The sequence below is a fragment of the Sprattus sprattus genome, assembly GCF_963457725.1.
Source record: "Sprattus sprattus genome assembly, chromosome: 19".
Lineage (NCBI taxonomy): Eukaryota > Metazoa > Chordata > Actinopteri > Clupeiformes > Clupeidae > Sprattus > Sprattus sprattus.
In genome coordinates, this window is record NC_137917.1 from 16,116,752 (window position 1) to 16,131,666 (window position 14,915).

At 41.4% G+C, this 14,915-nt stretch overlaps 1 protein-coding gene across 1 annotated transcript; it reads right to left on the reverse strand.

Annotated features, from left to right (window-relative positions):
* Window positions 1–12,795: 12,795 nt before the first annotated feature.
* Window positions 12,796–13,932, reverse strand: pou3f1 (POU class 3 homeobox 1; the record flags this gene model as incomplete). Its single annotated transcript, XM_080858498.1, has 1 exon — window positions 12,796–13,932. The coding sequence occupies one exon, from the start codon at window positions 13,930–13,932 to the stop codon at window positions 12,805–12,807; it is 1,128 nt and encodes a 375-aa protein (XP_080714624.1). The 3' UTR covers window positions 12,796–12,804.
* Window positions 13,933–14,915: the final 983 nt, after the last annotated feature.

A 14,915-nucleotide genomic window follows, 5' to 3' on the forward strand; every position in this document is an offset into this window, starting at 1 on the left:
GCATTACAATTATATATTATACATAAATACAAATATATAAATGTATGTTGATTAGAGGTCAGACGCAGTGATGACACCTTATCCTGGTGAGAGGTGGAGTGCCCAGGTCAGAATTTTAGCTTGAGATACACTGCTGTCAAACAAACAAACAAACTAACAAACAAACAAATAAGCAAACAAGCAAACAAACAAACAAAAACAACACAGAATGATGACGTTAGACACCCATATACTGTAGATGGAAACCTATGGCATTACTGCATGTACTATATTGATGCTATTTTAAGTGGGGTTGTTTGACCCTATATATAATGTACCATACTAAGCCAGATAACAACATGGCATTATCATGCGGCCATTAACAGTGTCGCTAGCTTCCTTCTTTTTTCACCTGTGTAATTTTTAGATGTACTCCAATTAATGTTGACAGTTTTGCCTGAATATTTCATCAATCTCTTCTGCTTTGTTCATATGTGTAGCATTATTTTTTTTACTTCATCTGAAATATGAAATGAATAAGATTGGATTGATTTGTGCAAAGGATGTGTACTGCTTGTGTTAAGTATACAAAAACAACACAGAATGATGACGTCAGACACCCATATACTGTAGATGGAAACCTATGGCATTACTGCATGTTCTATATAGATGCTATTTTAAGTGGGGTTGTTTGACCCTATAGGAGGAGGAAGGAGTCTTTATTTCCTGGAGTAGACCTGTGGCTTGATAGTATTTCATCCTCAACTACCATCACTGCTGCCACTGCCCACACACTCCAAATGGAAATCAAAACAGTTGCCTGGGGACACTGGCATTCTGTGGACTGTGGCGTTATAAACATAATTTCCTATCTCACTTCTCCCTCTGCCTCTTTCTCTCTTTGTCCCTCTCTCTCTCTCCCTCTTCGTCCCTGTCACTGTCTCTCTCTCTCATCTTCCCCCTCTATGTCTTTCTCTCTGCGTCACTCTCTCTTTGTCCCCCTCTCTGTCTTTCTCTCGGTGTCTCACTCTTTGCCCTCACTCTGTTTTTCTCTCTCTTTGCCTCTCTATCTTTCTCTCCCTCTTTGACCCGATCTCTCTCTCTTTCCCCATCTGTCTGTGTCTCTCTCACTCTCCCTCTCTCTGTCTGCCTCTCTCCCTCTCTCCCTTCCATAACCAGGCTTCTCTGTCTCTCAGATAAAACGACCTAGTTGAGTCTGTCTCTTTTGCATTTATGATTCATTTATTATTTTAAAGTTTATTAACCTATTTTTTGTAATTAGAATATGTGTTTCTCAGTATAATAGTCATCCCACTACAAACCACTGTCAGTATTTTGTATGTATGCACATGTGTTTGTGTCTAGGATTTTGGATGGTAAAGTGTGTGTATGTATCTCGTTTGTGTGTGTGTGTGTGTGTGTGTGTGTGTGTGTGTGTGTGTGTGTGTGTGTGTGTGTGTGTGTGTGTGTGTGTGTGTGTGTGTGTGTGTGTTTGTATGTGTGTGTGTGTGTGTGTGTGTGTGTGTGTGTGTGTGTGTGTGTGTGTGTGTGTGTGTGTGTGTGTGTGTGTGTGTGTGTGTGTGTGTGTGTCTCTCAGCCCGGCTGCCCCTCCCCACATTCCACCCCTACCAACCCCAATCCAAACCCCCACGATTTGGAGGATCTCTTAGAAGTGAGCTGATTAGGCTTAAAACTCCACTGCTTTCCCTAATCATATCTGCGCATCTAAATCATCTGTGTACGTTACTAATTACACAGTCGCACGCCGTGTCCTTGAGCTCAGCGGCAGGTCTCCATTTCATCTCCCTCCCCTCTCTCTCTCTCTCTCTCTCTCTCTCACTCACTCTCTCTCTCGCTCTCTCTCTCTTTTTTTCTCTTCAGTCTCTTCCTTCTCCCTTTCTATTTCACATTCTAACTTCCCCATCTCTCTTTCCATTTCTGTTTCTCCTCTTGCTCCTCTCTCTCCATTTCTCCCTTCTCCTGCTCGTCCTCTCTCACTCTCTCTTTCTTTCTCCCATCTCCTCCTCCTCCTCCTCCCTCTCCCTGCCTGGTTATTTATTTATTTATTTCTTGTTGTTATTTTGGCTGCTGTGAGGCTTGCGGCTCATTTTCACATGGCTCTGCGTAGCTCTGACGGAGAGTCAGACAGGGGAGCAGACTGCACTTCACACACTACGAGCTTCAGTGTCCTCTCCGAGAATGTCTGGAACGAGCTACACAGAGAGCAAGAGGGAGTGAGCGACTGAGAGAGAGAAAGATAGAGAGAGTGAGAGAGAGAAAGACAGAGAGAAGGGAGGAGAGGATTAACTGCCAAATGACAAGTGTTTGGCTTACAGATGTATCATCATGCTTGTATGACAGTACCCTTTCAAACCACCAGGATATCCCTGACTAGCACTGCTGCTGATCACTGCATTAGCTTACCATCAAAAACATTCGCCACTTTTTTCTCCTTCAGCTCAATAAAAGTTATAATTTCACTGAACCTGGGTCTACAGGGTACTAAACCTGCACCCTGACCGCAGTGCCAATGAGCCAGACTGCCAGGTGGGTTGACTGCTCTCTCCCTTCGCTTCCATTAAATGAACATGCAATAATGTGCCTGCAAATGGCCCATTCCTCACATGGCATCCACATCTCCAGAAGGCAAGAAAAGGAGGAAAGTCACCTCTGTCTCACTATAAGGTTTGCACGTCTAAAGATTGTTCAGCGCCTTCCGATGCCCTTGAATGCAAGACCTTTAGAATCTCAATGTTCACCACTGCTCCATGACCTTCCCCTTTCTATCATTGCAAAGCCTTCCTTCTAAGATGCCAGAGAAAAAATATTTGCCCTCTATTTTTCCAAATTCCATAGGCGACCTTGTAATTATGAGTCATTGTGCTGCCCCTTGAAACAGTCATGGACTTTACCACAGATGTCAAGGGGACAACCAAGAGCACTAGCCATTTGCAGGAAATCCTTCTGGAAGAACAATTAACTTTGAAACGTTAAATGGCCTCCTGAGATACAGTATGTCCGCTCCACTAGTACACAGAAGACCATGGGCAAGTAAATAACAGTGTAGAAATGGCCAATACAAATATAATAAAGAAAGGTAAAAAAAGAATAAGGATGGCAGCCGACATGCATCTGAACATGTAGATATTCACGTGAGCTTTGTGGTTTGGCTGGCCTGCGAAGCACAAACCCATATGATCAACACAGAATCTCAAAAATATGGATGAACCAGAGGTGAAAAATTAAAGAGCTTTTGTTTTGTTTTCATGTTTGTCCAGTCATTTTGCACGATTGACACAGTTTATAGGAATGTATAGATAAGTGTGTAATTATGCTACTGTCAGTGCTTAGGTGCAGTGTGAATGGGGATATAATCAGATGCAAAAAAATTTTTTTTTTAATGAAGGTGATATTGACAAAATCCTATGTACAAAACAATCACAGGATGACATTCCTGCATATAGCCCTGTTGGAAATCAGAACAATTAGAATAGATCATAGTTAGTAATGGTCATGTCATGTCATTGTAGACAGTGGTTTGCTCTGACAGGATGGTTTGGAGGTCCTCCTTATCAATAATAATAATAAAAAAACATCACTGAAATCTTTTTAATCAAAAACAGAAAAAAAAGACCAGCAAAGGAAAGAAAAAGGAAGTAGGTTGGGCATAAAGTCAAAAATCATGGGAACCTATAGCTGCACCTCTCCACGTACAGGTCTATACCTTGAAACTAAACTTGAAGGAGAGACCGTATAGCTACAAGGCCCCACGTCATAAATAACACAATAGCCCTCTGCCTTCTTGGTCTCTTCCAGGAGCTTTTCATATGGTAAACAGGTGATCACTGTGTGGCCGCATTGTTGCCCATCTTTCAAACGGCTCAGAGGGGAAACCTTGAGGTTGCAGGGAAGAAAAGGAATTTTTGATGAAAAAGTATATTATTCCTCCCTTTTCCTACTCCTTCCATCCGTCCTGAAGCGTGGGCTTTCTCTTTGCTCCTAGAGAAGAGTATTTATGACATAAACGAGTGGGAGGAGGAGAGAGGGGAGGATTGGGTGATGGGGGGTTAACAGCATCACCTCACAGAGGAGCTAAAGAACAGAGCAGCAGCTAATCAGCTAATCTCCATTTAACTTCATTTGAGAATGACGTTTTTTTTTAATGACAACCTCATTATTAGTCATTTTAAGGTACTGATACAGCTGATGATAAACCTCTTTTGCCTGCCTTTATATAGAGAATCACACCATTAAGACAGACATCGTCCGACATTGTCAGAGCCCCTGAGCTTCTCTAGAACTAAATATTTAAGGTGCTGTTGACAAGTACATGTTCTGTTTTTAACGACTGCCATTATTAGTCATTTCAAAGCACTCATACAGCTGATAACCAACCTCTCATACTGATTCAGTGTTGGGAGATCACATCTTCTTAGAATTGCATGTTTCTTTGTAAATAGAAGAAGCTTGTGTCAATGCGCAGTGGATATGTCACAAACGTTGTGAATTGTCTCTTGGTTGCTTTGGATAAAGCTAAATAAATAGCCATAACACTATGAGGGGAGAGCACCAACTGTTCCTGATCTCACAGTAAACAACTTGGTTGCCATCTTCCGCATCAAGGTCTTTGGAGGCATTTGTCGCTATGTGCCTCGGAGCCCAGAGCCTCTCACTCACAGCTGAACTGAGCTGTCTCCCAATCTGGCCTGGCTGGGCGATCATGCTGGAGTTCAGGTCTCAAGCCTCAGTTCAGTACAGAGAGTGAAACAGAGAAAGAGAGAGAGAGAGAGACAGAGAGAGAAAGAATGAGACAGAGAAAAGGAGGGTGAGAAAAAGAGAGAGAGAGTCAGTGAGAAAGAGAAAGTGAGAGAGAAAAAGAGAAAGACAGGAAAAGAGCATGCAAGAGAAAAGGAGAGAGGAGGGATAAACAGCATGAAGTGCATTATTCAGCCCTATTATTACCATAATTGCCAGGATTGTTGCAGTGTTTGTAATGTCATTAATAACAGTCGGCGCAGAATAATGCGCTTAATGTTATTTATCTGTTGGCAGATAGATGCGCCTAATCCTCATTCATTTGCTTTGGATCAATGCAAATCCGCTAGCGTGAGCGAAATCCACCGCCCCACCACCCCCCTCACGCCTGTGGCTGCTAATGTATTTTCCCACCATTAACCAGTCATAATCCCCGCTAATCATTGCTAATCCACATCTCCTGTGTGTGATGATACTGCCCTGGCGGTGAAGGCAGTGGCAGGGGCGATGCTGCTCACGAGCGGCACAGGACCCTACCCGCATCCTCCTCGTGTCTGTCTCTCTCTCTCCTGGCCACTGCCGCTGGCTCTGTGCACCGGAGCACACAGTCAATGAGCAGACAGGTGTGTTGGCAAATGCTAGAGTTTACAAGGTTGATGGTGGCAGTAGATCTCTGTGTGTGCGTGTGTGTGTTTGTGTGTGTGTGTGTGTGTGTGTGTGTGTGTGTGTGTGTGTGTGTGTGTGTGTGTGTGTGTGTGTGTGTGTGTGTGTGTGTGTGTGTGTGTGTGTGTGTGTGAGTATCTGTACCCTTCACTCTACTTCAAAGATGTGTACAGTGTACACTGCACCATGAGTCCTCTCTTTCCAAACATGAAATGTGCTTCTGTGTCATTGATTGATTGATTGATTGATTAGTTGGTGGATTGATTGATTGATTGCTTGATGAACAGAATGAAATAGACGGCACAAATGACATCTGGTTTTAGTCCCTCATGTTTCACATGACCACTTGGTGTAAAGCATCATTGATTTTGTCTTGATATGTGGTAGTACAATATTCTACCAGGACATTTACCATTTTTCAAATGCCCCTCTGACTTTGTGTTACTTCTGCAAGCTCTGTGGATAGTGCCCTTGAAGCTGGTAATGCCACTGCATTTGGAAAAAGAAAATAGCGACTGGTTGGAGCAATCAGTCAAAGGATATGGGAAGGATAGTGAAATAGACCTTATTTCGTAGACAGAAAGCATTCTGTGCCACCAAATCCATTGATTTATTCAAAAAACCATGACACAGCATAATGCCTTTCGTCCGCGCAAATCACAAACACGTTACCATTGTGTCCAGGAAATGAGAGGAAATGGAGTTATGTCCTCAGGCTGAATTAGTGATAGTATGATGGGAATGACAGGACTCTGGTCAATACATTCAGGGAGTCTGAGTAATATAGCAAATGGAAACTACTGATTTTGTACTTGAAGATTGCTTGAAACTATGAAAGTTCAAGCAGGCTTTGCTGTCATGAACGGAATTCCCTCTGTAATATGCTGACTCATAGAATGTATAAGACTAATCCCTTTTGTGCACATCATACTTCCCCTAATATAGCAGGACTGTAATGTGGACAAAATCAAATATTCAATGGCAAGGAAATGTTTATAGTGGAGGGCATTGTGTATTTCCTGACAAAAAAGTGTAAATGTTGGTTATATCTATTATGTGGACAGGATTTCCTTTGTCTATAAAATTAGTTGTTGTTAATTTTGTCCACAAAATAATAAGTGCATTAAGCCTTTTGTCCACTAAATGACAAGCACAACAGTCAATTCAGTGCACAACATAAATCATCCGTTTTGTTTTCTGTGCACTAAAGAATGTGCTCTCTTCAATATTTTGTGGACACCATGCTAACGAATCTGTGCTTTTTGTGCACAAAAGGCATTGAGGTTTAGTATGGTTTTGTAATAAATGAATGCATGTTGTAGAACAGAATGTGTTCCGTCTATGAAAAAAGTTCTGTTAGACTTGCCGCCCCATTTAAGGATGTCAATCTTCTGTCTGTGTTTACTGCCAATTTGATTGGGCCCCACTGCATCAGGCAAACATTCTGCCCTGCTTCAGTCCTACATTTACCACCACCTTTTTGTTCAGTCCATGCCCCAGTTTAGGGAAAATGTTGATGGCCCCAGTTAATGGTTCGGAGTAAAGTAATGTTTTAATGCTTTTAATTTTGTTTTCTTTTGAAAAAAATCATCTGATAAATGAAAAACCACAGCCATAACGCTACTTGTACCTGCCATCTGAAGTGAGTTCATAAAAACAGTACTGCGCGTACTGGAAAATGATTCACAGTGGTCTCTCTGTGCATCTGTTGCTGGTTCAGACTGCCTATTACCTGGCTGGGGCACTTCGACCAGGGTCATCAGCTCCACCTGTCCTTCCGTCTCAGTCTAAATGCAGCATGAAAGCAGTCACTGTTCCCCTTCTCTCAATCAGTCAAGCACATAAGCCAAATTGTTTGGAAATGTTGTATATGAAAAGACCTTCATGCCACTTACAAACAAAAGGATGTTTACTACTATTATTTACATTTACTATATATTATATACATGAAATGCTTCGAAGCTGTTTAAATGGTTTAAGTACTGAACAAACATGAAGGCATGGATGAGTCCTGGGGTGCGTTTCCCAATTATGGTGTCCCTTGGCGTTTTATGAAGACTCGAAAGGTACACCTTACTAAAGTTGTTTATTTTCCTTGTGTGTTTCCCAAACGTTTTCTTGAGAGTTCCTCTTAGAGAATCGTTCCTACTTATACCTTACACATGAATACCTTATACAAAAAGCAGTCTACGATTTGGTTTGGGTTGGAAGGGGTTGTTGATATTTGCGCCCATCCAATAGGACCCTTGCCTTCCGTGCTCCTGAAGCATGTGTTGATTGGCTGGGATTGTTTATGGCTCGGTCCAAGCCACTATGTTTGTTTCCCATTTACAGAGCCAGGACTGCGTACAAACACCTGAATGTTTTACCTCAAATGCTGAAGGACAGCTTGAGGACTGTGAGGAGCATTTAGCTGAAAATGACAAAAAGTTGATTAGAAACGCAGACTTCACCTTGAAGGGGCTGAATTCAAATTTCTGTAAATTGTCCTTCTTGTCATATTGTTGTGGACGTAGGTTTGAGCATACCCGAGATGAGTATAGTGAGCAGGGCTCAGTTTGGTGCATGGGTGATTATTAGTAGAAAGCATATCAACAAACAATTCTATGCAGGTCAAAATTTCCAATACACTTGAAGAACGGTTGTAGGCTAGAAGCTACTCATGGATTTATATTCATAAAGGATGACAATTGATGGCTCTTTAACATTTGTTTACTCTGAAAACTGTGTTAAGGTAGAGCAAAGAGTGATCCAACCCAGGGTTACAACTAAGAGAATCTCTTAGAGAAGATATACCTCATTTAAGGACGCTCTGGGAAACACCTAAGAATATGAAGATTCAACTTAAGGAATAACTGACTGGCTAAGCATTCAGAATTTCATGGGAAACACACCCCTGTTCAGTTTTTCAGTTTTTCAGTTTAGTTTCCATGGCATCTATTACCTTATTAAAAAATGTATCATCCACGATATATTTTTACTTTGCAGGTTACAAAAAGCAGTCTCCCATTACAGACTATTGGACTCCAGAAAAGTATTGATCCCTTATATGTGGCTTAACATTATTATTAGGAGAAAGATTTTTTTAATATATATATCCATCCATATCCAACCATATCTACTCTATAGCAAAATCATCATTAAAAGTTCATCGTTCAGCAGATATTTCAAGGGAGCTTCTCAGGAAAGCAAAGAAGAAGAAGAAGAAGAAGAAGAAGAAGAAGAAGAAGAAGAAGAAGAAGAAGAAGAAGAAGGAGAAGAATAAGGTGTGTGTGTGTGTGTGTGTGTGTGTGTGTGTGTGTGTGTGTGTGTGTGTGTGTGTGTGTGTGTGTGTGTGTGTGTGTGTGTGTGTGTGTGTGTGTGTGTACGTGTGTGTACGTGTGTGTAAGAGAGAGACTATATCAAGCATTAAGCGGCCATGTGAAGCTGTTAGCCTCTGAACTCACCCCTGCCCATGGAGCAGGGCTCCAAAGACTCAGGTTAAAGGTGGAGGTTAACATTTCCCACAGGACTCAGTACAGTACAGCCTATAGTTGAAATGACTGTGATTATCTTAATATATTTGTAAATTGATGGTTTCAGGAGCGCAAACATTCTTAAACGAAGGCACTAGCTTATCATCCCAAAACAATTGTCTGTACAATCTCACAGTATGACCATGGTGTGCGGTGGTCTGGAAGGGACATAAGCATTGTCATGCCTGCAATGACAAATTGTCGTCATTGGGGGGCGCTTGGAACTCGCTCATTCTGAAAACGGTGGTTTACTTCTCCTTAGGCTGGCACGCGTATAAATATGAAAGCTTATGAAATCTTGTGTTGTCTAGGGGTTAAAAAGATAAATATTTTTCATAGAAGTTTCAGTATTCTAGGCTGTCATTCAAAATGGTTAGCCTAGTGATTTCGGTTGTTTCAGCTGATTTAATTTATTTCAGGTATATGAATTCGGAGGACAAATTGGCGTGGACTAAAGAATATGGACTCAAATACACATTATGCTATTTAGATGGTGCTGAAACAGATAAGACTGTCATTAAATGTAGCAATACATTTGTAGACAGTACATTTCGATCAAAAATATTTCTATCAAAATATTCCGAATAGAGCACTGTCTTATTGCGGAAAAAGCCAGCAAGACCAAAAGGGAGGACAAAATTGACCAAAAAAACCTGCAACTATGAACATTGTCATTTTTGGATTATATAATAACTTTCACATAATTTGTCTTTCATAATAGAGAAAATGCTTTCCCTTAATTGTGTACATTTTAATACGTTTCCTTTCTTCAGTAAAGAGCACTCTCATCACGACCTCACTCTCCTTTCGCAAACTTCTACATAGGCAACCTATGTGTTATTTTAATTGTATTATTTGATTGAGGATAAGCAAATCAAGTGATTGTTATTGTCGTTGGCTAATAGTCTATGAATCTTTACAATGGAAAATGTCTGCTGAGCCAAGCGGTGTAAGTATATTTACAGAAATAAATAAGTATTTGACTCTGACAATGGACTGTCTCTTTTTATGGGTGGTGTACTGCCATAATAACAACCTATTTAGATTTAATAGAGTGAAAAAATATCATTTATTTTCCATTTTAGGACAGTGAATTAGTTAACAGACTTGATACACAGAAATACGTTAACTTTTGACCTTCACAAGCTCTCAAATTTGTATTTTTGATCACTTTAAAAGGCACCACATTTAATGTTAGACGCCACAAGCAAAACAAAGTGCTCCACGTACACTCTTTTCAGAAGAGAGAAGCACATATCTTATTTACGGTAGTCTTTCCCTTATGTATGACTCTAGCTATAATCAGAAGTCCTATAGCCTATCTAGCCTTTTAAAATGTATTCGGGTGGTTTGGGTGTAGGGGGCTGATGATGCGGAGGCAACTGCGGTTACAAAGCCATATTAAAGTCCTCTGTCTACAAAGTCTGGGTTACGTGGGGTAGTGCAATCATCAAAACATGAGTTGGTATTAACCAGCCTCTTAAATGGCCAATTTAAATCAAGTTTAACATTAAAATTATCTTCGCAAGTTTGTGGAAGTGAGCCACTGAAAGCAATTGTCCACTAATGCAGGGTTTTCGTTATATAGGGTTAGTAATGAGGGAGCGCTAACAGTAGTACTATTTGCAGTAAGACTTATGTTAAATTGGATAGTTGTTACAATAAATGAAAGGCATCAATAGATAGGTTCAATGATTGAATGACAGGACAGTGTAAGTGTTTTCTCAATATTGCACAATTTAATACTGCAGTTACACAAGAATGTTAACAACTTATAGCGATGAGTGCGAGGCCTGAGGTAATATAATTCTTAAATTCTTTTCGCGCTCTCTTTTAGGCTTTCAAACAGCACAGGAACACAGCGCTGGTCAAACGTGGATCTGAGTTACAAGATGGATTTCAGGCGAGATTTTCTTGTTTTAAGGTTGATATGGACAACACTATCTAGAATGTAGTGTATTGGATTTCTTCATCATACACAACTTTTTGCAATATGTCCCAGGATTTAACAACAGTCACCAACAGAAGATGAGTAGTTAGCCTACTTAATGAAGACAAGAAGACCTTTTCTTGTAGTATATACGTTTTATGTAAGTAATAAAATATTACTATAACATAAATATAAATGCGACTTTGCAGTCTACATTTTGCAATCAACATACAACCAATGTAGTAAACAAAACATTTGTAATCCACTGCAACATAATTAACAGAGCCAAACAAAACAAGCTCCAAACACATTAAGGAAATAAATATATAGATATATAAATGGTCAAATTCATAAATGAAATCATATTAAAATATCTTCTCGGAATTAGTAAGTGTACAAAACTGCCCAGAAAGAAACAAACAAACAAACAAAACGATAAACTGAGAACAAATACATATGTTTACATATTTGACATATTTACATCTCCGAAATAATCCTGACATCTATTTCTTTAGAATCTTTGTAGCTGTTGATGTGTTTGCTGAAAACGTAGAACGTCCACCGGTGACAAAGCACTTTTCACCTACACTGTCCATCAAAAGATAACGAATCTCGAGAAAACTTAAGGAAAACACACAACTTCATCAATGTTCCCTTCCTACGCCCAGTCACAGAAATATGATAGAAGACTTGCAATAAGAGGCTGTCGTCACTTTCCTATGGGCATAATCCTCATGTATTTAGCGAAGTGGGTTTAGAGTAAATCACATAATGGCACAAAATAACTTTCCTTCTCATAATGAATTTAGCGAGACCTGTTTAACAACGAATCTTAATACAAAGTAGCCTATGTAGTGTATTCGATATATAGCAGGGCACTGAAGTTACCTGAGATAGTTCTTTCCTTTTCGATTCTGACCAATCTATTTAGAAAGGATTTACTTTGAGAAGCGTGATATTTAGCCTTGCTGGCCACGAGCGCAAAGAGATAGGTATGAACTGTAAACAAGTCAGTATTTTGAGAAGGCCTGGAGGGAAAAAACAAATTGTACGATTGTTAAAATGGAAAATTGCAACAACAATGCTAACTCAAAAATAAGTGCTCCATGCAAATAAAAAGTAAACACAAAGAAAAGGTGAAAGTAAACTATATCCGCTTTGCCTTTTAGCGTCTGGTGCCATCTCCAACTACAGATGATGTCAGACGAGAATAAAACTGATCGTGTTGCCTTTAGACGTTTGAGCAGCTGAAATGTTTTTGTCAGAATTCTGGACCATTTGTCAGGAATTGACAACTGTCTTTTAACTATTACGAGTACTATACTGTTGCAGGAGGTGGGTAAGAGTTGCGTTGTTACACTACAGCAATACATGGATATTCAAAAAGAAACATTTTGCAATATCCTACATGGGGGGGACACGGATTAAAAATAACGAAAACATCACAATTGATATACTGATAAGAAACAATAACAATTTTCAAGTCTGGTTAATCTTTTAATCTAGAAAGGCGCAATTCTGTTCATTTTGTCTCCTTTGTTGATGTACAGCACGGATATACTGGCGAGCCCGTCCACATTCAAAGACACCAGAAAGAACCAGCCCCACTTGTGACATGCTTTCCCGTGAACAAACGGTGAGAGAGCATCAATTATGTTTTTGTCCTGACTGCTGTCCTCCTTTCAATTTTGGTAAATTAAGACCTCGGTTTCATTAAAAATTTGCGTAAAATTTTACTAAATGATCATTATTTATGCAATACTCGAAAACATTCCCGTCCACTCAGTTGTTGCGCCACAATCTCGGTTCGCGAACGGCAAAACTCTTTTTGCCCAGCTTGTCTCGCATTGTCTCTTTTTTCTCATTGGAAACTAAAACGAAATTAAATACTGTAAAATCCATAGTCCATTTTCTCATTTTCTTTTCTTTTCTGAAATTTTATAATATTGTTCATGAAAACAGTCATTGCACAGGACTCTGTAGTGTATGGTGAAGAGGAGGGGTCTCCGCTTGTGAGTATACGTCCTCCATTGAAGGGTGAGGGATCCCAATTGGCGTCATTCTTTTTTCTTTTTGTCTTCTGTTGCAAAACCAAACACGAACAACCTCTTTCTCCAACTGAAGGGATGTGGCTAAACTGGTGATTTCGTGTGCAGAGGGCTTGGGGCACTTTAAGAAATGGTTTTCCAGGGCTCCTTTCACCCCGACCTCGATCGAGGTCCTCTTCTTTCGTTTCCTACCCTGCGCGGCGATCTTGTCCAAATTGGTTGGGCTGCCAGTGTTCGAGTCTGTTTCCTCAAGCCACTTGTTCAACAGTGGCTTAAGTTTGCACATGTTCTTGAAACTGAGCTGAAGTGCCTCGAACCTGCAGATAGTGGTCTGCGAAAAGACGTTTCCGTAGAGGGTACCCAGCGCCAAGCCCACGTCTGCCTGCGTGAAGCCCAGCTTGATGCGACGCTGCTTGAACTGTTTGGCAAACTGCTCCAGGTCGTCCGAGCTGGGAGCGTCTTCGTCGGAATGGTCCTGGTGATGGCTGAACGCCTGCTGGGGGGACTCCATCTGGTTGTCATGGCTACCCGCATCGTCGTGGAGCGGGTCCCGCATGTGGTGCAATGAGGCGGGCTGCGGGCTCAGCATGGCGTTGAGATTCGTGTAGCCCGTCTGCGAGTACACCAGTGACTGGTGACCGTTGGAAGCCGGCGAAAGTGGGGATAAGTGGTGTGTTGTGGTCGGTGCCCACGACGCGTGGTGGTTGTTCTGTGTTTGCTGGTGCACCAAGTGCGATCTGTGGTGAAACCCGTTACCCTGGTCATCTCTGCTCGCCTGAACGCTGGCTTTGTTGTGTTCCGGCTGTCCGATGTGAGTGCCGCTGGTCCAGTCGGTATTGGATGTGGGGAGCCACTGATGGTGCGTCAGGCTCATCGGATGTCCCGTGTTGGTCGCCGCTAGCCCTTGCAGGTATTCGTGGTGCATCATTTTCTGCACCTCTCTATAGGTTGTCCCCTGATGCATCCTATCCGAATCCGGATGCATGAGCGGGTTGGAAGGCAAGGTGTTATTCCGCGGAATATAGTGAGCTGTTGTCGCCATGGCTCCGATTTACAAAACTGCCAGACTCTTCGGAGCTCCGTCGGCTTTAGAGCCAAAAACGCAACAACCTGCTTGGGGAGGTCTTAGCGAGTAGGAAAGACACGCCTCCCCTTCGCCAGCATTGGTTCCTTGCCGACTTGAGCCCACCAGGTTTCTGGATTCTCTCTCGCGAGCCGCTTGGTTGGCTGTCGGACGAAATGATCCTAGTTACTCGCAATTGGCCTCCCTCGCAACGTTCTCTCTCTCTCCCCCCTCTCTCGCCCTCTGTCTCTCTGCCTCGCTCTCTTGTTTCACCTCCTTCCCCAGTTGAGGCGGAGAGCGGTAGAAAACAGTAGGAAATTATTGGGTTTCACTTAGTTTTACGGGCTGTTTTGAAAATAGCCACGTGGGGGAGTACGGAGCTCTTTTTGGAGGGGTGGAACACACACCCCTCAGCGTTTGTGGTCATAAGTAAGAGTTGGCGGGGACTCTAACGCTCTCCTTCATCGTGGATTAGTATTCCGGCGCTATTCAAAGCCCTTAAAAACCACCCACAAAATCAGATACATGTAAATAGGAAAGCGAGATTAAAAGAAGCCATGCCTCCGTATGCATCACTACAACGCGGCAAATTCATTTATCTTAGGAGGGAATAAACGAGAAAGTCTGTATTTATATCACAAATGCATCTCCCTCACAGAAACAGGAGGGGAAGGTGCACAGCCTACACACGGTTGCAATCTGCATATGTTAAGCAACATGAAACAACCCAAACGAATATGACATTAAACATCCTCCAGTACCCTACACAGTCAATAAAAATACATATTTGGGTAATGCCTAGCCTTAATTTAATGTGGATATGAATATGATGTATGAAAATGGGCCTGGTGATTAAAATAATAAGGATGTACCTTTAATTCCTTAAATCTTGGATTAATTATGCCAGTGGTAGGGAATGCACAGTATGCACATACTACACAAAAATTATGATAAAATAGCAG